Here is a 25,857-nt window from a genome sequence, read left to right as displayed (position 1 = left end):
GCTGTAGGGTGCACACTATTCTAATCAGGTAAAAACAAATACAAATTTAGAGCATAAGCTGTTACATGTGCACTATTAAAATGAATTGAAGCTGAATTATTTATAGAAGAGTTTTGTTCAAAATCTGGTGCCGAAACACAGTGCCTGAAAAACTGTCAGTGAGGTGTTGCATAAAAAACAGAACAGACACAAATAGTTCATTTCATTCAAATATTGTAATGCCATCAGTTGGTATTGAGTTCAGGAAAAATTTGCATAATTTTTCTCATAATTTTGTTCTTTCTCCCAATTGTTGCTCTGGTAACCATCTTTGAAAACACAACGACAGCATGTCAGCAAAACTATACATTCAAAAACATGTAAATATTTCATTTCAAGAACATGCAAATGTTTGTTTTCTACATTATATCACTGCACCAATGAGCTGTCACAAGACATTTTGTGATTATTTCAAGTTACAAATAACAATTTCACACAACCAATAATTTATCATTAGTATACAACTGTACAATTAAAAATGTCAGCATGTAAACCTTTTATTTCAAGCACACATATACATCAGATCAAATACATTTGATGAACTGTCACTTGACATTTTGTAATTTCTTGCAGTTATATATATACAAATAACTAATAACACTGAAACAGCAATTGAACAAAAAAGATAAAACGATGGTATCAATACTCAAAACAAGTATTATTAAGATGTGAAACCGTGATTTTTGCACAATGTTTATAGATGCTGCAGCGATTTTGTGTGACATATGCCTTGGTCATTCTTGTAAGTCTCCTTTTTGTTCCTCTGAATTGATTTCTTGTTTGTTTGCTTGGAATATAATGTCTGATATGTTCTTCGTAGTGAGAGTGAAAACTTGGTGTCAATACTTGATCTTCTCATATTTGTATCGCTATGTATAAAAAGGGCTGGTATGCTGGTTCAGTATCATCTTCATCCACGTGTACTAGAATTTCTAGGTTAAGAATGATGGTACAGTTAAAGAAGAGAAAGGCACAGGTAGTTGTCCTAGACAAGTCAAAACCGTCAGCTGGAACAAAAACTGACTGCCCGCAGTCGCGGAAAAGTGAATTATATAGCAAAACCGGTCAGGGATCTTATGGGGTGGTGGTTATTGGCAGTTGGTCTTTATTGAGAGGTGGTCAACAATGTAGGTTCGACTGTACCATAATAACATACACATGCTCACAAAAATTATCAATCCAGAACCTCTGAGACTAAGAATATCAAAAGATCCATTGCTGGTACCATGATAAGTCACATACACAGAAAATGAAAAATCCAAACAGACATCGTTGTTGGAGTGTTGCTGCTCCATGCCAGTATGAGTGCAGCTGTGATTACACCTCCATGACGTCAAGACACTCCAGTTGTATGAAGGGCAAACAGAGAGTTTCTACTGAAGTCTCCCCTGTGTTGATGTTGCGCTGAACCAGTTCTGCAGAGACAGAAAAGTACACACATTTAGTCTATGGAGAAGCTCAACACGTGTGTGTGTGTGTGTGTGTTTGCGTGTGTGTGTGTTTGCGTGTGTGTTTGCGTGTGTGTGTGTGTGTGTGTCTGAGAGAGAAAAAAGAGAGGAGTTAAATCTTCCAGCACAAAGACGCTAACACACAGACAAAGGCTAACAGACTAAAAGACCTGTCCATGTGCTGTTACCAGTGGTTGAATCATATCACATCAGTACCGACACCGATTTTTGTACAAAAGCCACACCTTCATCTGTCAGGGAATGAAGGGCAGAGACTGTATCAGCAACCTTGGCATGTTTTTTGTCGTATGGAACAGCTTTGCGAAGCATCAAACGGCATGGCCGCTTCACCCGAGGGCTGTCACACAAGAGAGACAGCAGGTCGTCCAAAGCTGTGCCTCCCCTGTAGCCAAACTGAAAATCACAAGCATAAAAATGTGTGGAAGGTGATCCCTTATAAATGAATTAGGCAAAAAAATAAAATGTTTGTTTCCGAAGACAAGGCCAAACACAAGTTAGGGCTGGAAGGCCTGTTACATACATTTTTCTGAAGGGTTAGAGTCTCTTTTTTTTCCTTTTTTAAATTTTTTATACAGACGAATGCGGCTTTTTATTGCCTGGAACTTTTGCGAGCTATATTCCCTAGATGTCGTAGAAAAAGTAGCTTTTGTGCAAGTGTGTAAAATCGAGTTTTGTCATTTAAAACATTTTTTTTTTAAGGGTCAAAATAAAAGTTCTAGGGTTGGGAGTAAAAAAAATAGGGTTGGTCGGTGAACTGGAAACACTGAAACATTTTTGTAGGCCTTAGGAGGTAACTGGCTGAGACTTAAAACTGGCGTCTTTCACCTTGATCATCTTAAAAGTTGCACTTTTTTTCTTAGAAATAAGGCTGAATTCCCTGTACATAGGCTCATCAACAAGCAATGTGTAACACATCTCTAAATACTACATCACAAGAATTCTTTGTACACTATGTTACAAAACTTCTTTAAACATTACATAAATAAATGTACGTAACTAAATAAATGTATGTAAATACAGGGGAACCCCCCTTTAAAGACCTCCCAAAATCGGAGAAAAGTAGGTCTTAAAAAGGAGGGAGTCTTAAAATGGGGGTACATTTACAGATGTTTGAACAGAAAGTCTGAGAAAAAAGGGTCTTAAAAGGGAGGGAGTCTTTCATTGGGGGGTCTTAAAAGGGGGGTTCCACTGCATTAGAGATGCAATGTTTCGCCACCTTCTGCAAGAAGAGCTCCCCTTGGTGTCTGACAGCAGCCTCCAGGTGCTGCCACGTTTCCTCAGACATCTTGAGAAGTTTGCGAGCCACGTCAGGAGGGGAGCATTTGTTGACATGCACAAGGGCCTGGCTTGATCCATCCTCCGCCAAAACACTGCAAAACAATGTTGTCTGTGAAAACGCAAATAAATTGTGCTTCTTGACCGTGTGCAACATTGCCCTAGCGCTACCGTTTTCTGGTTCAATGGTACATCTCCTTTAGGACTCCAAAAATCAGGTCTTACAATAGAATAAACCTAGAAATAGAGATAAATTTACAGAAATGTTGAAGAGAACATCTACTAGAGTAGGTCCTTAAAATTCAAGAAGGGTGTCTTAAAAAAAATAGGAGGGAAGGGGGGTCCACAGTATTTGATTATCCTAAATAGTGAGGTAGTTGCCCAGAGCATATTTTGAAGCCCAAGAGCTCAAAATGTACAGATCAAAAAAGGGCAAGTGCAAATTACTTGAAACCTTTACCAATTCTTCCATTACAACTACTGTACTCGTACTGGGTAGCAAAAATTATGTCACACAATAAACACCACAAAAGCACAACAAACACAGAATAGAAAACAAAAGGAAGCATAATGTTCATACCTGAATTTGGCAAGCATGTGTGACTGTGCGACATTGCCACAAGCCGGTGCAAGGCATCCTTCAGGCTTGAAAAGGGATCCACACTTGACGCACACCGACTTGAGACTGACACGTAGGAACTGGCACAGATGGCAGGTGGAGACAAACACATCAAGAGGGCGGGGCTCTCGCCACAGGTCAATCAAAAGTTGTGAAGGTGTGTCCGCCCACTTGCTTAGTTGAGGGACAACGATGGAAGATTGCCTGAAAAGTATGCCCGTGTTAGCAGACTGCATACCAATTATAGCAAACATGAAGACAAAGAGAGAGAGAGAGAGAGCAAAGATAGCTCAAAACATTTTTCAACATGTTTTTAGTTTGTTCTTTTGTTGCTCAAAATTAGGATTTTAAATGTTTAAAAAACAAACAAACAAGGAGACAACAGCAATTTTGCCTCCAACAGCCTCAACAAACCTACCAGGGTTGAGATTTGCTCTCTTCAAGGTTGCACAAAACTTGAAGTCCTGACACAGGTAGAAAGTTGAAGTATGCTCTGTTCGCCTTTGATGTCTTTTTGTCCAGTCGTTGAAATTCAACCACAGCACCTGCAGACATTAGTTTTAGCTTAAAGGTAAACATCCGTCATATGCATAAAGCTTGAACAAACGCAGAAGGTGTCTGCATTATGCATACTGCTCGATTAAATATAATGTATATATTTCAAGTTTGAATTATGGATGCTAATAACAGTTACCAAAATAAACTCGCATAAAAAGAAGAAAGGTAAGTTTATGGAATGTTCAATTATAAACAAATCAAACATTCACTTTTTTAAAGTCATATAAACTATGACATGTAAAACTGATGTATAGATACAGTAGTCCCTGTAATGTACGGCCCTTCTGATGAGAGAAAATCTGACAAAGGACAATTGCTGTTATCTTTTAGTCTATCAAAACTTGACTATACAGTCAAGCCAGCCCTTGCAATCACCTCTCGAAAGCAATCACCTGCCCAAAACGATCATTCTGAAGGATCCCAGATGAGTTTTTCTACATAGTTAACCTTTCCATAGCAACCACCTGTCTATCATGACCCCTTCCAGTTGGTCGTTTGGTTGGTCGTTACAGACAGGTTTGACTGGAATATATTCATTGTGAGAGGACACCTGCAATGTAGACACGCTTTGGTCTCACGGGTGTCTCCTCATCACAGGTACAGTGGAACCCCCCTTTTAAAGGCGAAGTACGGGAGGAATTTTTCTGCGAGTACGAAGATTTGATTAATGACCTCCAGACGCGCAACTGACACTCACACCCTCTATCCAACAAGTGTCTGGCACTGTTTAGATAAGCAGTAGTATGGTGGTATCTCTGATTACTGGACCGAGAAAAAAGGGGAAGTCACTGTTTCGTTCATTTGTGTCTTCGTGTGAAATTGGAGACGGCCTGTAAATTAGCCTGTAGGCATAGGGAAGCTGGGTGTTGATAACTAATGATAACAGACTTGGAGGAAGAGTGGCTGTAGCACATAGCAGACATTCTTTCAAAACTGCGGCTTTAAGACCCCCCAATTTAAGACTGCCTCCCTTTAAAGACCCTGTTTTTTTAGACTTTCTATTCATAGCCTCTGTAAATGTACCCCCATTGATTTTGTCAGATTTTTGGAGGTCTTAAATTAAAAGGGGGGTACCATTGTACAAACTGTTCTACAAGCGTGTCCCTACCTGGCAAAAGGCCCAGCGGATAGACAAGAGCAGCGGTGTTGAAGTAGATGCAAGCAGTGACAGAGGGGTTGTCCACATCTCTGACCCCCACACACAAACTCCTGGTGCCCAGTAGGCTGGACAGTGTTCCCTCACCAGTAGACTTGTACTGGACACTCCTCTTAAGGCTGCCTGCTGTCTTGAATTCGTGGGACGGAAGCTGACACGGGGGGTGTCTGTGGTAGATCACAACACTCCTGAAGCTCACCAGGCGACTCGATCTGTGGTCACATTTGATGGCTTTAAAGTCACTCGTAACTAAATAAGAGTGGAAAAGTATTCGCCTATAAAACATGGAAACATACAATGAAGCTATGGGGATTGGTTTCAACTGTTGTATTCAATAAGCTTTAAAGAAGAAACATAACTGACTGAAAAACAAAAGAAATCCAGCAAGGAGAAAATAGTCAATAACCAAGAAAAGTTACACCGAAAACAATATTGCTGGACAAATACATGTACTATCAAACTCCATTTGAAGGACATAGGACGGGGTATCCACTATGGCTACATAATTAGTCTGGAAAACTAATTTAATTACATATTCTTACTCCGAGTCACATATTTAGCATTGACGCAGTCGATAGCTAAGGTGTCTGAAACGCTATCCCGCCTATAGTCTAAGGGAAGCAACCCAAGCTAAAAAAGTAGCAAGCTTGCTACCCTGGGTTGCCTCCCGTAGCGTATCACGCCACAGATCTCGTACCTGGTACGAGACACCCTCATTCGACTCCTTTCAGCCAGAGAGATAAGGTCGTTTTTTGCGCTATGCTCCGAGGCCGTTTCGTTTTGTCAGCCTGACACCCTCCGGCCTCGGCCTCCCGTCTTCTCCTAGCTGTTTCCAGTTGGTGAGATTGTTCCTTATTTTATTTTGACTTTGTATTGATTCTGCTGGAAATTGCTTACGTCCTCTGGACTCAGAAGTTTCTTCAGCGGTTTCTAGTTGCGTTGGTGGCCATTTTGGTGGCCATTTTTTGCTAGCACGTGGTGTTTCTACTGAGTTGGTTTTCGTCCGTGCTCGGACAGTGAGCTTACTCGGTAGGAAGTTAGTTTTAGATGCCTTGTAGGTATCTTTTTCTTGCTAGTAAATAATTTTTCTGCTGAATTTCTTGTCCGCTCTGGACTTCGATTTTACAGTAGTTGTTTTGTTGGCCTCCAGTTGGAGCCATTTTTCGCTAGCACGCTGTGTTTCTACTGAGTAGTTTTTCGTCCGTGCCCGGTCGCTTTACTATCTTGGTAGGCTGTTAGTTTTAGCTGCTTTAGCGGCTACTGCGCTAGTGCTAAGTTTATTTTCTACTAGGATTCTTCATCCGTTCTGGACTTAGAATTCTACAGTAGTTGTATTCGGCGGCCGCCTTTTGGTAGTCGTCCTTTATCCTAGCATGTTGTGCTATCGAGATGTTTACGTCCTTTCTAGGAATGTAAACTACCTTGGTAGGCTGTTATTTAGCTTCTTACGAAGCTATTATTATTTTGCTAGTTGATTATTCTGCTGATTTTTAGGTCCGTTCCGGACTCAGTTAAATTTTCAGTAGTCTTTGTTTACCTCTTGTCAGCTTACGTTTTCGGCAGCTGCACTTCCGGTTAGACTGGTATGCCTGTTTGGGTCCGTGCTCGGACTTTGAACATTTTGCCAGTAGCATGTTTTTGTAGCTACTTTTGTGGCTTGTTTGCTAGTGCTAGTTCCGGTTCTGCTGAAGCCTACGTCCTCGAGACTTGTTACTTTTCAGTAGATTTCTTTCTCACGTCGCCGGCTGGGCGTTTAGTGAGAAAAGACGGGGGGGGCTTCCTCGTCTTATGCCAATAGCCCCATGGTACATGTTTCTGATCCTAAGACTAATTCGGTCTTTTCTGTGCCTTTTTCGGCGCCGGAAGAGACTCCGTCTGTCTCTCAGACGTCAGTTTCGGCCGCTTGTGCGGCCGTTTCTCCCCCTTTGTTGACACCAGAGCCTAGCGCTCTGGTGGCTAGTCTTATTGCTTCTTTGCTTACAGAGATCCGTACTTCTGGGGGCGGGCGTCCCTTGCTTGGTGGCTTCGAGGGTGACGACGGCAGCTTCGGATTCCGGACGTTTTTTACCCGGGTCCTTGTCGCTCACTTGCGTTTCCGGAGCGTCGGCCCAGTCTACTGGCGCTCGTGTTGTCTCTGGATTCCACTCGCTGGGACAAGCTTCCCTTCGTGGCCGGCCTCAGTGGCTTCCGCTTGCGGGAGTGCACCTGAGCGTGTCCCTTCGGGGACGCGGCCAGTACAAGGTATGTGCTCGCAGCAGCCGTCTTCGGCAGCTGCACTTCCGGTTCCCGGAAGTAGTGGTTCACTGGTTGCGGACAGACCATGGTCCCCTCCGGTTCGAGCTGCGCTTTACGTCAGCAGTCGTCCGCGACAGCTGCTTCCAGTTTCGGCCGGAAGTAAGAGGTTCACCGGCTAGTGCACAGGCTGCTGTCACGTCCGGTTCGAGCTTCGACTTACGTCAGCAGTCGTCCGCGACAGCTGCTTCCGGCTCCGCCCGGAAGTAAGAGGTTCACTGGCTAGTGCACAGGCTACTGTCACGTCCGGTTCGAGCTTCGACTTACGTCAGCAGTCGTCCGCGACAGCTGCTTCCGGCTCCAGCCGGAAGTAAGAGGTTCACTGGCTAGTGCACAGGCTACTGTCACGTCCGGTTCGAGCTTCGACTTACGTCAGCAGTCGTCCGCGACAGCTGCTTCCGGCTCCGGCCGGAAGTAAGAGGTTCACTGGCTAGTGCACAGGCTACTGTCACGTCCGGTTCGAGCTTCGACTTACGTCAGCAGTCGTCCGCGACAGCTGCTTCCGGCTCCGGCCGGAAGTAAGAGGTTCACCGGCTAGTGCACAGACTACTGTCACGTCCGGTTCGAGCCTTGCCCTACGGCAGCAGTCGCCCGCGACAGCTGTTCTTCCGGTTCCGACCGGAAGTGTAGGTTCACTGGTTAGTGCACAGGCTACTGTCACGTCCGGTTCGAGCCTTGCCTTACGTCGGCAGTCGTACGCGACAGCTGCACTTCCGGTTCACGGAAGTAGTGCCTCGTTGGAAAGCGGACAAATAATGATCCCATCCGGCTTGAGCTGCGCTATACGTAAGCAGTCGTCCGCGACAGCTTCTCTTCCGGCTCCGGCTGGAAATGTTAGTTCATCGGTGTGTGGGCAGCCCATGGCCCTTTCCGGTTTGAGCTTTGCCCTTTGCACGGCAGCCATTCCCGGCAGCTTCGCTTCCGGCCTTGGCAGGAAGGTAGGTCAAGCGGGTAGTGCACAGGTTACTGTCACTTCCGGTTCTGGCCTACGGCCTACCTTTGGGTTCCGAGCTTCAGCTCGTAGGTGGCTCAGCGCCAGCTTTGGCATAGCGCTGCTGTTGCTGCCGCACTTCCGGCTCCTCCCGGATTTTCCGGTTCAGTTCCCGCTGCTTCCGTTTGGTCGCCGGTGAATTTCGAACAAGGCTTGCCCTATGGGCATACAGGCTTCTTGCCTCTGTTGGGACAGCAGCATCCACACACTCCGGTGGTGGCCGCTAGCTCCTCTCTCCCACTTTCCTTGGTTTTTGATTCCTCTCATCCTCCTCTCAGTTAGGGAATGAGCACAATCGATTGCCAACAGGAAGGACTTCAGGTTGGCAAAGAGGAAGCAGCTACTTCTGGTTTGAAGAATCACCCTTAGTAGCTTTTCGCCTTTTTTGCCTTTTCGCCAAGCCCCCCTCTTCGACAGGGGGTTGCCTCCGGCGTCGGTTTCGTTGCTGGTTCCTCAGGGTTCAGCTTCGGAGCTGGCATCGGAATACCTTGCCGCTCCTGCGCAGGCTTCCTCCTTCGTGCCCTTAGCGGATCAGAGGAAGTTGCCTTGGCCAAGGTCGTCGCGAAGCCTCCTGTTGGCCTTTCCCCGTCCGCGTGCACCGTTTCCGGTCACGCCGGAACTTCTTTCGCTTCTTACGAAGCCGTTGAGGAAGGATTCGGTTCTGCCGTTCTATGGGCAGAATCTCCTATTCTCTGAGGAAGGGGGGCTGACAACTTTTGGAACTCAGTTCCATTTCCGAGACTCTCCTGCGGGCGCTTTCTCGCGCTCTGGCAGATTCCTTGGCGCCCTTTACCCTTAGTAAAGAGCAGGACGCGGAGGAAGTGTCTCACTCCTCTCCACACTTACAAGGGTGAACGAGGCACAGATGAGGCTGTCCTCTCTGCACTATTTCCATGCGGTCTCGTGCAGAAGGGACTTGTTTCTTGCCCACTCCCGGTTTTCTGAGGAGTCGACAAGGAACATTCTCAGATCGTCATCCTTGGTGGACGGTCTCTCTCCGGCAGCCTGGCCTCTCATGCCAGAAGCAGGGGATTGAGACCAACAGAGAACAGCGGTTCCCTTCTTTTGAGCTTCAATCCGAAAGCAGCAAAAGCAGGCCGCTCCTAAGCAGGCTATACCTAAGCGGACTCAGCCTAAGCGGCCTAAGTCCTCAGCTCAGGTGAGATTGTTTCTTTCACAGCCGTCATAGGTACGCTGGGTTTTTGAAACAACAGCTGGCCTTAGGGCTTCGGGGTTTTAGCCTCGGCTGGAGCAACAGCCATTTCATCCGTTGGCGGTGGTGGTTGTTGCTTTCCTTGTGCTTGTGGCTTCGGGCTTCGACATTCTTTCTTTTTCCCAGCGTATGGGTGCTGAGAGGTCGATTTCCGTTTAAAGGGGGGTTTCTGCCTTTGGGCTTCCCCGTTTTCTCTTTGCCACGAGCTTCTGGACTTGGTCCAGGTTTGTCTTTCGCCGAGTCTGACTTTGTCTTTCTCTAGCGATCAGACGCGTTCTGGTGTTTCGTCCAAACTTAAGGTTCACTTGAGTTGGCCTCGGAAGTAACATTCAGATTTTCCTGAGGGTGCATTGTCTGGGCAATGCATGTTTGAGAAGTCATTCTTGGCTTGTCACTTTTTCTCAGGTTTTTTGGCTACTCCTCCCCTTTTTGGGCAGAGGTCTAGCTAATGTTCCAGTTTTCTCGGTGCTGGCCTCTAGGCCAGCATCTTTTTCGGCGGCCGAAACGTTTGTTTTCTTATTGTGCCTGTGTACTTTGGGTACTTTGGTGCAAGGGCCGGCCTACGAGCCTTAGCCTGTGTTATAGTCTCCTGCCTGTCGTGTTGCGACTTTGGCAATTTGGTTCTTGTGACTGCGGATTTCGTCTCTTCCTCTGCTCCATCATGCTTGCAGGATGTGAGTTGGGACGATTTCTGCTGGGTTGGGCTTCCGGCCTGGTCACCCCTTTTTCACTTGCAACTATGACTATTACTTTTTTCTCCTGAGAACTCTGGTCTCGGGAGTCTGACGGCTGGTTCACTTCACGGTTTTCCGTCTTTCTTACCAGCCTCGTTCTTTCTGTTTCGGGTTTTTTGATTCATTTTCAATTACCTACAAGCAGTCTGCTCTGCGAACACGCTGGCTTTTGTCATTTTGTTTCCGGTCTCCGGTCACATTAGGATTTGGCCACTGCGGGTCCGCATTTCCGGTGCTTACGCACTACCTTAGGTCGCTTCGTCCTCTTTTTTACCCCTCTCTCTGCTTTCGCAGGGATGGGCAGGGGACGACTGGTGACCGTCTTCCTTGAGTTTTGCTCATTGAGTTGGACTCTGGTACTTGGTACTCAGGCGTCTCTCTCTTTCCAGTTTGGAGTTTGGTCACTCTTCTGGAGCTGACTGTTCTCTCAAGGGCCTTTTGGGCCTCACTCCATCCCAAAGTTTTCTTACTTTGGCATGTTTGCCTTATGGTCTCCGTGAGGGTCGGTCCTTTTCAGGGCTTAGCCGGCAACCTTACGCACGGATCTTTTCCAGGCCATTAGCATTTCCTTCCAATTTAAGGGGGGGGGGGGGGGGGGGCAGCTTGTCCTTCCCTCTACTTGGTCAGGTTTATCCAAGACTGGGGTCCTTTTCCGGACTGTTTTACGGTTCAGAAGATTGGAAGAAGTGCTGGGCACAGCTTACTGGCTCTCTGATGTTGTCTTTCGCATTTCTTGCCTGAGAGACATCTCGGCTGTCAATCAGGGTGGTTCTCGGTCCGTTTCTGTCCTTTGGCAGTGGGCCAGTTCCTGGCAAGGGTTTAGAGTGAGTCAGTGGTTTCTTTCTCACGGGATCCTTTCCTGACTTTTGGCAGTGGGCCAGTTTCTTGGCAAGGGATTTTCTTTCCCTCCGCCTTGTCATAGCTTTATGCTATCTTTCCCTCGGCTCGGCCCGAGCTCTTTTCCAGGGCCTGGGCCTCCTCCTTGGCCTTTTTGGCCTATGAGGTTTGGATGATGTCCTGCGCACAGCTTCTGGCGCTAGGATTTTGTCTTATCAGGTTCTGCAGACATTGCTGCCCTCTGTCAGGATGGGTCTCGGCCCATTCCTTCCTTGGCGGCAGCTGGTTTTTGTCTCTCCAGAACTTTAGAGTGAGTTTGAACTTTTTGATCTTACCCACCACCTTGTTGGAGTTATCTGCTAAATATGTGACTCGGAGTAAGAATATGTAATTTAATCGAAAATTTTTAATTAAATTTTCATTTGATTAATATACTTACCCGAGTCACATAGGTAATTCCCTCCCACCTTCCCCGCTTTTAGTTTCTTTGTATTCTAGAAGTCGAATGAGGGTGTCTCGTACCAGGTACGAGACCTGTGGCGTGATACGCTACGGGAGGCAACCCAGGGTAGCAAGCTTGCTACTTTTTTAGCTTGGGTTGCTTCCCTTAGACTATAGGCGGGATAGCGTTTCAGACACCTTAGCTATCGACTGCGTCAATGCTAAATATGTGACTCGGGTAAGTATATTAATCAAATGAAAATTTAATTAAAAATTTTCGATTTAAAAAGCAGCTGCAATTTCATGACAGTTATTAAAACTGGAACAAAAATGTATACTCAGAATTATATATAAAAAGAAATATCTTCCTGACAAGCAAAGTTCAGAGGATCTTACTTATTTGACAATGCTGACTGCAGGCTTGTAATGGCAGCTTCTTCTCGAATCTGCACAGTAAAAAAAAGTGCAAAGTGTGTTTGAAACTTAAACAAAAGCCCCTGATATCAAGTACGCCGGTGACATTTCATAAAGCAATAACTGTTTGTATGATAATTCAAACTGACTTGAGATGACACTTACTTGCACAAGTCTTGCGTCAAGTATCCTTCCAAAGACAGCCTCGTGAGAAACGTTGACAGTCATTCGAGTTCTGGCTTTCTCCATGGCTGTCTTCAGCTTTGCATCCATTTGCGGCCACACCAGTGGAGGTGTGTCAGCTTTGCTCTCAAATGTGTACAGTCCCGGTGGATGGATGAGGTCAAACCAGCCACAAGCTTCACTTTCAAACAGTAGAGAAACTGGCTGTCCAGTGTCAAACGTATTTGGAGAAAGAGGACAGTCTGATGCTGATGGCTTACTACATACAGAATGTGCACTGTGAGCACAGGAGCTGGAAGAAGGATCACTGTCTTTTACACAGTTGCAGTTTACATCCATAGCCTCTCTCATTTTCTTTGTGGGTGAACCTTGGCTGCTCTTCGCAGGTGAAACATAGTTGTTTTTAGTCAAGCAGTCATTGCTATTTACCATAAAACCTTCCACAGAAAACTGTAGCTCACTTTTGTGACGTTTGACGTGAGAGCAGAGATAGTGTTTGTTAGTAACGTACACAACATCGTTCGTATTCACAAGTATTGGCAGTTTTTCTGTTCTCGTAGTCACACGTTGCAGCTGTGAAGCACAAGTCTCTTTTGAACCTGAACCTGAAGTCCGTCCTGATCCCTTTGTGGCTTTGAGCACTGCTGCTGACACCCTCCTCAGAACAAGCACACAGTCTTGAGTAGACAATAGCAAGTAGACAACGCTTTGTTTCTGCTTGTCTGAGCTTTCTCCGGAACTTTCAGCCTCTTTGCACAGCGTTTCCACTACAACAGTGTACTTGTTCACCATGATCAAGTGACCCAGGCAGCAAGGGTGAACACGTGGGCAGCTGAGCTGCTCTCCCAGCACCATTGTGCTGCAGTCACAAGCAGAGCTGCACTGATGTGGCTGTGCGAGAGACACGGCTTGAGGGCTGACGATGACCACGTCCACTGCTGTCTGTGAGTCCACCAGCTGCAGACGCCCGGTGGAACAGTTGACGGCCAGCCACCCCAGTAGGTACTGCAATGACAGGAAAGAATGTGAACAACCCTTCACAGTCAAAGAACAGAAAGGCCCCTTCTACTTCTCATATTACACAACTGTAGTGCATATCACTGCTGTCCAAATGCTTGTTAAGTGGATACTATGTCTGGACTTTAGTAACACAGTTTTTTCTTTCTTTTGTGTGTATGGGTTGGGTGATTTCAAATATGAAAGTATTTGTGCACATTAACACCACTAGTTTTCATTCTTTATGCCTGTTTTTTTTCCAGCACATACACAAGTAATCAGAAAGCTGGAAAATGATTATTGTGCCTTGAAAACATGAACGCACAGACACACAGACAGAAACACATGTGCGTGCTTGCATACTCACACACACACACAAATTCACACATGCTCTGACTGATAGCTGACCTTTTTATCCTCCTCAATATAAGTGTATGTGTAGGATGTCCAAGCGCTCTCATCGTCAGTAGATGTGGAAGCCTGATGAGGAGGAATACCAGAGACACTGTCTGTGGAGACACGGACAGCTATGTCTGATATCAGGTCCTTCAGCAGAGTCAGTCTGGGTATAGTCTGAGTCGATTCATTCTGAAAAGACACGAGAAGATTATTTCATATGGTATGAATAATCTGGCTCTAATTTACAAATCACACACAACATTTAGTCTGAACTGATATTTCTTAAAAAGAACAGTTTTCGCTGTTCCTTAAAGTATTTTTGCACCCACCAGCTTTATAATATAAATTAAGAGCTTTATACCATTAAATGTCAACTTGAACACTGTTGGAAGTAAGTCAGCACAAGAAATACTTTCTTTCTTTCTTTATTTGTTGTTTAACGTACCACGAAGGGTTATATCGCGACGGGGAAAAGGGGAAGATGGGATAGAGCCACTTGTCAATTGTTTCTTGTTCACAAAAGCACTAATGAAAAATTTGCTCCAGGGGCTTGCAACGTAGTACAATATATCACCTTTCTGGAAGAATGCAAGTTTCCAGTACAAAGGACTTAACATTTCTTACATACTGCTTGACTAAAATCTTTACAACAAGAAGGGCAAAGCCCATACGACTCACATGCTTGACCTTGACATGACCTTGACCTTCAGGGTCAAGGTCAAATAACTAAACCTAGCAATGACATCATACACTAAGAACTGCTTTACACATTTTTCCTACCAAAATACATGTGACCTTGACCCAAGGTCAAGGTCATCCAAGGTCATGCAACACAAAGCTGTTAATTCAAGACATAGGAAGTACAATGGTGCTTATTGGCTCTTTCTACCATGAGATATGGTCACTTTTAGTGGTTCACTACCTTATTTTGGTCACATTTCATAAGGGTCAAAGTGACCTTGACCTTGATCATATGTGCGAGAGGTTGCGTGTTCGACCCTGGGTCAGGCCGTAATTTTCTCCCCCCTTTCCTAACCTAGGTGGTGGGTTCAAGTGCTAGTCTTTCGGATGAGACGAAAAACCGAGGTCCCTTCGTGTACACTACATTGGGGCGTGCACGTTAAAGATCCCACGATTGACAAAAGGGTCTTTCCTGGCAAAATTGTATAGGCATAGATAAAAATGTCCACCAAATACCCGTTTGACTTGGAATAAAGGCCGTGAAAGGTGAATGCTCGCCTAATAGGCTACTGAGCTTTACTGGCCGATGTGAATGCGTTATATATTGTGTGTAAAAAATGTCTGTTTGTCTGTCTGTCTGTAAAAAATTCCATTTCAAACGGCAGAAATTAATATGTAAGCGCCTAGGGCTATATCTAGATTAGGCGCATAAAAATGATCACAATAATAATAATAATAATGAAGAAAGCATAACATGTGCCCCACATAATTTTTAAGTTTGAAACAGTTATCTTCCATAGTTCAGGGTCAAGGTCACTTTAAAATATGTATACAATCCAACTTTGAAGAGCTCCTGTGACCTTGACCTTGAAGCAAGGTAAACCAAACTGGTATCAAAAGATGGGGCTTACTTTGCCCTATATATCATATATAGGTGAGGTATTGAATCTCAAAAACTTCAGAGAAAATGAGAAAAATGTGAAAAATAGCTGTTTTTTAGGCAACATTTATGGCCCCTGCGACCTTGACCTTGAAGCAAGGTCAAGATGCTATGTATGTTTTTGGGGGCCTTGTCATCATACACCATCTTGCCAAATTTGGTACTGATAGACTGAATAGTGTCCAAGAAATATCCAACGTTAAAGTTTTCCGGACGGACGGACGACTCGGGTGAGTACATAGACTCACTTTTGCTTCGCATGTGAGTCAAAAATTGACTATAATCTATACAAGAAACACTTAACAAGGGTAAAAGGAGAAACAAAATCCGTTAGTCGCCTCTTACGACATGCTGGGGAGCATCGGGTAAATTCTTCCCCCTAACCCGCGGGGGAAACTTTCACAACAAAGACGTCAAACACTATAAGAATGCCACAAAAGCAGTCGAAGACAGTACACTGAAAACTCTTATCTTAACACTTTCGTGACGGGAGGTGACTATATTAGTAATAGCGCTGCAACGCCCACGGACGGGAAGTGACTATTTTAGTATTAGACATACAAGGTACACGACTCGTGATTGCTTCCCGGTTTTTGAAGCTTGCAGTAAATTGAGTTGTTTCCCTTGATACACGTGGTTTTCTCTTCCGGCTTGATCAAATTAGTGCAGATTTGCGTGGTGTTTTCGAACAAAAAAAATGAATCGAAGGCGAGCCTTGTCACGGGAGGAGATTCTCCGGATGTTGGATCTTGAGGATCCTGTAGATCATGATACATCGTGTCGTTTTAGCCTCAAGAAAGCGATAATAGCAGTGATATTGAGGAAGAAACAGTCCTGTTGTTGCTAGTACGAGTCGGCAACTACACGTGGTAGGGGGTGATACTGCTAGACGAACATGTATCTCGGAATCGTGCAGGAGCTATGGGGGCGTGGCAGCACTGATAACAATGGATGGCTGGAGCCTTCAAATCCTTTTGGAATTGTTCATAGGTGTACAGTTGGTACTTTGTTGTGAAAATGTGACTTATATTCAATATGGATTACCTAGACATCATTTGGTGAGTGTTACAGTTTTGTTTCATTTGAGTCAGGATGCTGTGAGTGAATGCGTGATTTGCTTGTTTTTTTCTTTGTACTGTCTCCTTATTTCTGTGTACAATGTTAACAATATTTCAGCTAATTCATAGGTTTTACACCTTGTTTGGTTATAACATTATTTATAATACTTTCTGTTAAAAAATAACTTTTAAAAAAAGCAGTGGAAAATAAAACACACACAAAAAAACGTTAAAAAACACAAATTATCCCCCTTTCACCCCCCTTTCACTAAAACAAATCGCGTGACAAACCTATAAATAGCACGACTGAACTGGGCATCCATTTTTGAATTAGTACACAAAATTTGGTGGTGATTGGACTTAATTCAAGCTTGCTAGACAGATTTCTTTACAGTTACCGATTTTTAGGAAGTTTCTTGGTGGCAAGCTTGGGCAGGCAGGACGTTAACGCCGTGGCAGTGCTAGTCACAATAGTGTTAAGACCTCCAAATGTCTGAAAATATTAAGTCTTAAAAATGAGTCTTAAAATGGTGGTAAATTTACAGTGATCATGAATAGAAAATCAGAGAAAACAGGGTCTTAAAATGGAGGGATATCTCAAGTCTTAAATTGGGGTGTCTTAAAAGGGGGTGATTCACCGTATCGTACACACTTGTTCATGAGCAAGGGGACACAATGTCTGATGTTGACAAAACTCCATTATGTAGTTGCGGAGTTTCCGTCCTTCAGGTGAACATCTTAGCAGCTGTTGCAGAACTTCCTTCAGCTCATCTTTCTTTTCACTGCACATATACACAAGTAGAAGATGACTGCATTGCCGCCTTTCTTGCAAGACATGATACATAAGAATTTACGACAACCCCTTAATACACTGGAATGTTGCTTGGCTTGAGTACATTCAATGCATAATACATTCAAACCCAACAAATTACAGAGTGCTCACTGAATTGTGTACACACATACTCACTCACTCATACACACTCACTCACTCATACACACGCACGCAAGAATTGCAAGAATCCATTTCTATACTATTTTGTGCAGAAGTTGCCCACCACATTGTATGGCTCTCCTCACCATCAGCAATTTGTCAGAGAAAGATTTTCTGCTAGCTGGTACCATTCCATTTATATTTATAATTTAAATTGCAAGAAGCACTTGTGGTAATCAGATTTAATGTTGTAGGATTTGATAGTGCAAAAAATAGAATAACAATATCTACTTATGCAGGGATATTGTGTGAAGAACACCAACACCTATCTGAAATTTCTTTCTTTTATTTTGCAATGACACATATGTTGCTTCAATGATTTAGATCTTCACTAATATAGCATCTATTCCTCAAGCTACTTTTAAAATGGAAGAAATGATGGTTCAAAATCCCCGCTTATCTGAGGCAGTACTCTGATTGCGAAGTCACTTCTTAGTTGCGCAAATGAAAAGTCGGAGTGACATTCAAACACAGCAAGTGGTATTTTTCCCTTCCCAAATCCCTGATAATTTAGCCCACAAAGTAAGATGGTACCAGATCTTGGACATATGGAAACACTTAGTTCTGTTGGCAAACAGTGTGACTTTACCTGCTTCTGTGAGCTGTTCCAGTATGAAGAATTTCAGAGAGTTGTCGGTGTAGCTGAAGCAAGGGCTGCACATCACACGGCATGAAAGCAAACTGTGCCAGCAGTGACAGTGGAGCAGGGGTAGGTGGCCATCCCCCTTCCTCCCGTCGCATGCCATTTTTATCCTCACTTGTCTGCAAAACAGGAAGCAGCATGTTAACATTTAAATGACTGCCCAAAGCTGCATTGAAATAATCAGATAAGGATTGATCTCTGAGTTGTGACCAAAAGGCAGCAGACTGTGAAAGTTTTACAAACATAAACATATTGTCAGAGTTATCAGTCAGTAATAATCTAAACAAAAAGAGAACACGACAGTAACCAGGTTTGGTACATTCTTAATCAATATTTCGACAGCTTGTCGCTGCCTTCTACAGGATGGTAAAAGGTAAGGAATTATCATTAATACATCATCCAGATTGTCAGTAATTATCATCAGAAAAGGATTATTCCCACTTGTAACTAAAATACATTACTAGTATAACATGTGGTGAAAGTTTTACAAATATAAACACAGTCTGAGGGGTATACCAGTCAGTACAAACGTGTGTTACCCTTACCATGTCCCGATGAAGCACTTGCACCGATGATCTCATGCAGCAGTACAATTGCTTCCCCTGGCCCTGTGGACACATTTCTACATCTTCACTCTCAAAAAAAGTAATTTACTTATCTTTGTAGTTCATCTATTTTTTTTTTTACTTATTGTATATGTTCTCAAAGTAGGACTAGACACTGCAGTTCATTTTTGAGTGACAGAAACCACCAACAGACCATGGGTACATGGTATCTTGACATCTGCTTTTGTTCATAACTTTATTGTTCTATCGCTGGAAATTTGGGTCGCTTCCTCCCAGTGGAAAGCAAGCTGCAACAGAGTCGCGCTACCCAGGTTTGTGCGTGTTTAGGTGTAATCAGCCACCTGCACTTATGGCTCTTTAAGTCTTTAATGTGCCACAGTGGTGACACAGGTAGAACATGGATACCGTCTCTGAGTCTGCACACAAGTTAATCCGTGTCCATCCCAGGACATCACATAATTACCATGTCAAACATGACCAGTGTAGTCTGCATGTTTCCCACATGAGATCTAACATTCTACTTCAGAGAACTTTCAAACCACCCACAGAGTAAAATTCTGGTTTGAACTGGGATGGGTGTGACAGTACTCAAACATACAGCAAATCAAACATATCTGATCAAACTTTAGCCATTTTTATGTGTCTGATAACAATTAACTCACATTATAAAACAAATGCCAAGCAGTGTTTAGGTCTGCCGGTTTATTGCTACACACAAGCTTTACATCAAATATGTGTACCGTATTTGACGGACTACAAGCCCCGACTTTTTTTCAACAAAAAAATCGCATTGCACCTTATAAAAAGATGCGGCTAAAACGTTACCTAAACTTGAATAGCATTCACCTAATGGAAGTCGGCGCTTTTCTCTTTCTTTCGCGAATCTTCGTTTGTTAACAAGTCGTCGTGACAAGATAGCGAACAGAGAAACACCGTATGTATCAGGATCTCGCGCGCGCGAGATTTTGTTTTTTTGTGTCTTGCGATAGTTGGAGGAGCGAGAGCCGCCATGTTGTGTTTTCGTCTGCTCGAAATGTGCGCAAAAGTCGTAAATCATCCCAAAAAAGTTTATTCCGGGCGAGACTACATGTGTGTGTTGGTTACAAATTGTGTGTGTGATATTTTTCTTCAAATGTTTTCACTTTTCTTCTTTGTTTCATTTGTTTATTCTCGGAGCCGATTTCGCCAAATACTGTACTTTTGTTTGCCTGGTTGTTTTGATTGACACAACCTGATTATATTTTTTTCGACGGCGGCTAATATAGTGACGCGGCCTTTACGTGGCTCGTTCCAATTTTTTTTTAAAGTCGGGGGTGCTGCTTATAAAATTGTAATCCGTCAAATACGGTAATTTCTGTCAATAGAGTATACAAATCCTGCTTCATTTTAAGACATGCACTTATCATAGTGGCATTACAAACCTGTGGATCAGTGGGCTGGTGCACATTATTGACCCTGACACAATCCCCAAGCGATAGCCTTTTAGGTTCTTGAAGTTTGGGCAAGAAACATAGAAATAACCTGAAAAGTAAAAGTACAAACATCGTTTCATTCTGAAATGCAACTGATTTACAATCTATAACACACAAAAACAACAGAATGTTGCACAATGGTGCTCGTCTTCCCTAATGTTGTGTCAGTGTGTCTGTTCGAACATGACATCAGTCAGTAAGATTTACAGATGTGTGAACGCCAGTTATTGGATTGTGGATAAAGGTCAGTGAATGCAAACACATGGAAAAGATTAAATAGTACTATGCACGTCAGAAAACTCCCCACCTGACTGTGTTGTCAAGTTGAAAAATGTTGAACTTGGCCTGGCTATTGTCTGTTACAACACCCTGAAACAAACAACAAAGGTACATATACTACAACTCAAAATCAAAAATTCTTAATAAAAACTCAGAACAAAAAATGTCATCAACATTATCTAACTCCTCATTGAGAACTGGAATAAAGTGGAACCTCTATCTCAAGACCCTCCATTAAAAGACTCCCTCTACTATAAGGCTGCATGTTCTCAGACATTTTCTTCATAGTGTTGCTAAATTTACCTTCATTTTAAGACTTTGGGAGGTCTTCAAACAGAAGCAACACTGTATTCTAACAAATATTTGACAACAACATATATTTTAAGGTTCTATGAGGTAACCACCGCCTTTTTCCTGCCCTTTTAAGGATGTTTCTATCCCATTGCAGAACCAATGAATAAGGGCTCCCCAAACAGTGCGTATTGTACACACTGAAGTACAAAAAATAAAAATTTTAAAAAAAACACCACCACCAATTCAACAACATCAACAACAAATAACTTTTCCTCAAGGGCGTTCTAGGACCTAAGTTTGAACAGAAATATATGATGCACACCAGCACAGTTTGCATTTTAGTGGCCACAATTGGAGACGAGCCTAACCAAATCATGAAATATCATGTCACTGTAAAATGTGGCCTACAAGGGGATGCCTGTCGATGGACACATGAGGTCCCCCGAAATCGCCATATACTGCCTGAATGGAGGGGTAAAAACGGTCATACACGTAAAAATCCACTCGTGCAAAAACATGAGAGAACATGGGAGTTTCAACCCATGAACGAAGAAGAAGAAGAGAAGGACACACAAGGGCAACAAAGAGACCTTGCTGTCGCTTACTTGATACGTTGTTAAACTGCAGTTGACCGAGCCACTGACGTCTTCTTCCCTGTCATCTTCAGCCCCTCTCCCGTCATTCACTGGTAGGGATAAACCAAGCCTCTGCAACCAGTCCTGAAATAAAGTAAAAAATAACAGTGACAAAGTCCCCCGAAATCAGCGTATGCTGCCTGAATGGCGGGGTAAAAATGGTCATCCACATAAAAAATCCACTTGTGCAAAAACATGAGTGAACGTGGGAGTTTCAGCCCATAACTGAAGAAGAAGACAGTGACAAATCTGGCTAGACAAGAAACAGAATGATATGTTACTGTTTGAGCTGTCACCCAGGTAAGCATGTCATACTGTTGGTATTTTTCTGTTTCTTTCATCTGTCTTTCTGACTCTGTAACAACTACTCATACATTCTTTGTAGATCAAAGCTTTAACTGCAACCTAAACAGATGATTTAAACTCATATCAGTTCAGCTTTACATGCCAGAGATTACGATGAATTAAGTAAGCTCCTCCCAAGCTATTCATTAAAATGTACACCGAATAAGGTACTCGTTTTTTGGAGCAATGTTTGTTAGTTTCATAACATACTTATGAAAGGTTATTCTAAAAATAAGAGACAGCTGATAACATTCAGGGAAAAAAGGAAGAAAAAGCACAAAAACAAAGCCTGGTGAGACCCCCACCTGAAGGCTGACACAGGACAGCTGCGGTGCATCCATACTGTCGCTCAACACTCGGCTTCCAGTCCATGGCACGTACACTCTCTGTTCCGGTCTGTATGCCTTGAGGTGAAACATCATGCAAAAACCACACGATAATAATAACAAGTGAGGTTAACATTTCTAAAACCCCTAAAACGACATGCACCCAAAGGACCGACCTAAAGTGTTCACTATGGAAAGGGCGAATTGAATACCCCCAAAAATAGTCGAGGATCCTTTTGGTTCTTCTATGTGGGCAGGTGGTCGCCAAGACAGGTTTGACTGTTGTTGTAGAGAAAATTGGGCCCGGGCACACCAGTAAAAGAGAAACAAATATAGGTCTACCATGTAAAAGTGCTACTTGGGTAACACGCCTGACTCTTGTTACATGTATATCAGTTGCAGGGTATGGCTTGGGCATCGGTCATCGGTCTTTTGCCTAGGTAAATTCGGAAAAGACCTATAGATAAATGTCTCAGTCAGTCAATGGACCGATTTTAAAAAAAAAAATCGGAATATGGTTACAGAAATCGGAAATAGCTGGAACGAAATCAAAACTCGGAAGAATTCCGCGAAAATTGGAAGGGTAGGTAGCTTTTCAGGTTACATTCTTTAATTAGTTTCAATCAAATGCTTCACATTTAGCACAACTATGAATGAAGATACAAGAACAAGAAAGTTCAAAATCAAATGCAATTGTTTTCCCCCCTCACAATTTACTGTACATTATCCTCATGAAATTAAACAACCTCTTCAAGACATTGTGCCTTCAGTCTTCTGAAATTCTGCCAGAAGAAGGTTGCACAAACCGAAATATTGCAACTAACTATTGGTTTTTGATCTTTATGATTCTTTATTCTTCGTTGTTTTTGTCCTCCCTTTAAACAATTCTCACAACAGCTCTGTAACTGTAATAAGTTTCTCATCACAGCTGTAATGCATAATGCGCAGTCCCGGGGCGGCAAAAAAGCTTCTTTTTTGTTGTTGACTGATTGATTTGCAAAATGACTGGTTGATTCATGGTCGAGTCAGTCAATGGACCTATAGTGGACAAAACCCAAGCCAATCCTTGCAGTTGACATGTTACAAATACAAAAATACAAATATTCACCTTGGACAATGTTGTAGGCCGAAGGTTGATAAACACAAATGATTGATCAATCACAAGTTGGTCATGCCATTTGTGAAACTGAGGTTGCTGGCAAGAGTGAAAAAAGAATAGAGTTTTTCAGTTAGATCACTGTACAGACTAGGTTGGCATTTTATAGGTTATTGTGCACAAAACCCTATTAATATAATGAAGACTGAACATTCATTTCTTAGCTGTCACATACATGAAATGCCACACAGTTTATGTAACAATGCTGTTTTTCCCATGTTAAGTTTGTTAGACAAATAACATCTGAGTTCATTTTCTTAATCATTTTTAATTTATATTTCAGATGGACTGGAATGTAAACTGGGGAGCTTTATTGTTCTTGACAGACTTTCACTGTTATGTTTTACAAATAAAATTTAAAACAACATCTCATATGCGCAAAGGTGACAGACAAATTAAACTGTAAATACCTTGAGAATCATAATCTAATAATCAGATATAAATACCTTCACAACAACTGTTATGCTGCTTTCAATCTCAACCAAAAACACACAGTCTTTGTTGATTCTGAAAAAAGAAACATTTTTTGTTACAATAATTATCAAACCATAACACACACACAACACAACGCACATGAACACAAAGTAATAAAAGACACACATACACACAAGCTATCATTCACAAATGAAGTTTCTATTTTCAAAGTTTTGCTGATGTTTAAACAAACAAGCATGGAACTTTACCTCACAATTTCACTGACAGCATTCACTTTTCCTTTGATGTTGACAATGGTCCTGTGTGGAAGAATATGCCTGGAAAACAATATTACATAGATATTGTTTACTCCTGTACAACTCAATAAAAATGCTTGGAATATTAACTCAAATTGAAACAGTAAGGACAAATCAATCAATATTAAAACTCCTGGTGCCATTTGTCAATACATATTTATACTCAGCAGGGGCTAATCTCAAAATGATCAATGGTTTTGATTAAATCTGAAAAAAAGTGGTTTTTTTTTACAGCTCTTCAGTATTCTTAATCAGAAGTACATTTATTTTAAGACGTCCAAATATCAAAGAATATCAAGTCTTAAAAAAGGAGGGAGTCTTAAAAAGGTGATAAAATAAAATATACCGAGGCTATGAACAGAAAATCAGAAAAAAACATATGATCCTAAAAAAAAGTCTTAAAAGTAGGGTTCCACCGTACCTACAAAACTTACTTTAACTGAAGAAATTTCAGAGCATCTTGTGCAGTGATAACCAATCCAGCTTGGCTCCTACAACCATTCCCTTCCATTGTGTTTCAGATACTGCTGGTGGTCATCACACTCTTCTCACACCACGGCCTGCAACACCTTGATCATATTGTGTGAGTGTAACAGGGATGCCCTGTTAAAACATCAGGAACACTGGGAATATATTCATTAGATGAAAATAGCACCATGCAGTGGCTGTAGATGTCTGCAAGATGTGTATGTGTGTGTGGGTATGTGTGTGTGTGTGTGTGTGTGTGTGTGTGTGTGTGTGTGTGTGTGAGTGCATGTGTGTGCGGATTGCTGCAAAAAGTCTGTTATACTTTTTTGCTGTGATACTTATGCTATCAAATCTGAAGTTGTTCTTGCAAGTTATTATTAATTCCCCCCACCTACCCCACTACTTTTGTTGTTAGTTTTGTTAAGGATTGGGTGATGGGGGGGGGGGGGGGGGGGCTGTTCAGTTTTTGTATCATTGGTAGCAGCCGACATAAGTGTTAAGTGTTATCCCAAAAGTTCTCTATAATTGTTGCCTGACGAAATCTCTTTCACTCATCTCTCTCACATAATTATTGTTATAGTTTATACATATACAGCGCATGTCGGTCAGCTAGCTTTTCAGCGAAACCGTCGTCTGCAACAGGCCAAACTGAAACTGACATTGTGTTGCATTAACACCTTTGATCCCGCGATCGGGCGTTTCGGGAATATCAATGCGCATCCGACAAACGCTAAACCTTTAAAGCCAGTGGGAAAACTGTTTAATCAATCATAATCTTACCCAGTTTAGTTTGTCCATTCTGTGCCAAACTGTAGGTTCGACTTTCGCGGACTGTTCTTGGTGGTAATGCGAAAAGTTGGATCCGGACCCCAGTCACAAAATCTTCACGCATTTTAGACTAATAATGGAATATTTACTATAAAAAAAATCCGTTTGGTGGCACTTCAGACTATCTACACAAAAAATAGCAGTCACGGAATGAAGGCCATGTACAGTACCACGGACCTATCGGGAACACATAATTATTTTGTTGTTGACAATTATATGGTACCCCTGAGCTAACTGGAACCCAAACCCGTGTGTGAGGTACCGTTGACAGGGCCGGACTAGGGGGGGGGGGGGGGGGGGTTGTTACAGGGGTTGCGCACCCCCCCCCCCCTGGCTAGCATGTACCTCCCAAACACCTTTTATGTGGGGGAGGGAGGGGGGGGTGTTGCATCAGGATCATGAAATCCGAGGAGAAATCGCACCTCTCACCCCCTCCAAAAAAAATCATGAAAAAGGGAACATTCCTTGCATTGCATTCCGTTGCCTATGCGTCAGATTCTTCTTCAGTCATTGCCTATTACAGTTTGCTGTCGAATTTACCTTTTTCGTTCAAGGACAGGTTTCCTTTCCCTCCAGAAACATCAAAAAACGTTCAAAAATGGACCCCCATCTGCCACTCCCCCCCCCCCCCCCCCCCCCTAGTACTTACCTAGTCCGGCCCTGGTTGAGCTATCAGGTGAACAAAATCTCATTCTTGTCTTGAGAAAAAACTGATTCTGTGTTGTCTACCCTACCCCTGAGCTATAGGGAACACATTTTTTCATTATTCGGTACCCCTGAGCTAACAGCTAGGACTCCATCATCATTGTGTTTGGAACCCTTCAATAA

The 25,857-nt window shown here is 43.0% G+C and overlaps 1 protein-coding gene across 1 annotated transcript; it reads right to left on the bottom strand.

Annotated features, from left to right (window-relative positions):
• Nucleotides 1-523: 523 nt before the first annotated feature.
• On the bottom strand, nt 524-24,297 carry LOC138973406 (CST complex subunit CTC1-like). The gene is made up of 20 exons (XM_070346129.1): nt 24,168-24,297; nt 23,686-23,754; nt 23,449-23,509; nt 22,955-23,041; nt 21,826-21,924; nt 21,146-21,259; nt 20,275-20,336; nt 19,917-20,016; nt 18,475-18,537; nt 17,876-18,048; nt 16,948-17,077; nt 13,626-13,805; nt 12,204-13,226; nt 12,021-12,070; nt 5,069-5,328; nt 3,821-3,947; nt 3,364-3,606; nt 2,725-2,878; nt 1,733-1,901; nt 524-1,454 (listed from the first exon to the last, which is right to left on the bottom strand). The coding sequence occupies exons 1-20, from the start codon at nt 24,242-24,244 to the stop codon at nt 1,357-1,359; spliced, it is 3,339 nt and encodes a 1,112-aa protein (XP_070202230.1). The 5' UTR covers nt 24,245-24,297; the 3' UTR covers nt 524-1,356.
• Nucleotides 24,298-25,857: the final 1,560 nt, after the last annotated feature.

Source organism: Littorina saxatilis, linkage group LG1 (genome assembly GCF_037325665.1).
Source record: "Littorina saxatilis isolate snail1 linkage group LG1, US_GU_Lsax_2.0, whole genome shotgun sequence".
NCBI classification, from domain to species: Eukaryota; Metazoa; Mollusca; class Gastropoda; order Littorinimorpha; family Littorinidae; genus Littorina; species Littorina saxatilis.
Note: the sequence above shows the minus strand (reverse complement) of the source record. Positions and strands in the feature narration are given on the sequence as shown.

Bases quoted from the DNA above. Each gene is read 5' to 3' on its own strand.
- LOC138973406 (XM_070346129.1), bottom strand. From the start codon at position 24,244: ATGGAAGGGAATGGTTGTAGGAGCCAAGCTGGATTGGTTATCACTGCA. The intron at 23,510-23,685 runs GTAAAGTTCCAT...TTCTTTTTTCAG, and splicing joins GCTGTCAGTGAAATTGTGAG to AATCAACAAAGACTGTGTGT. The intron at 5,329-12,020 runs GTAAGATCCTCT...ATGTGACCACAG, and splicing joins CAGTCAGCATTGTCAAATAA to ATCGAGTCGCCTGGTGAGCT.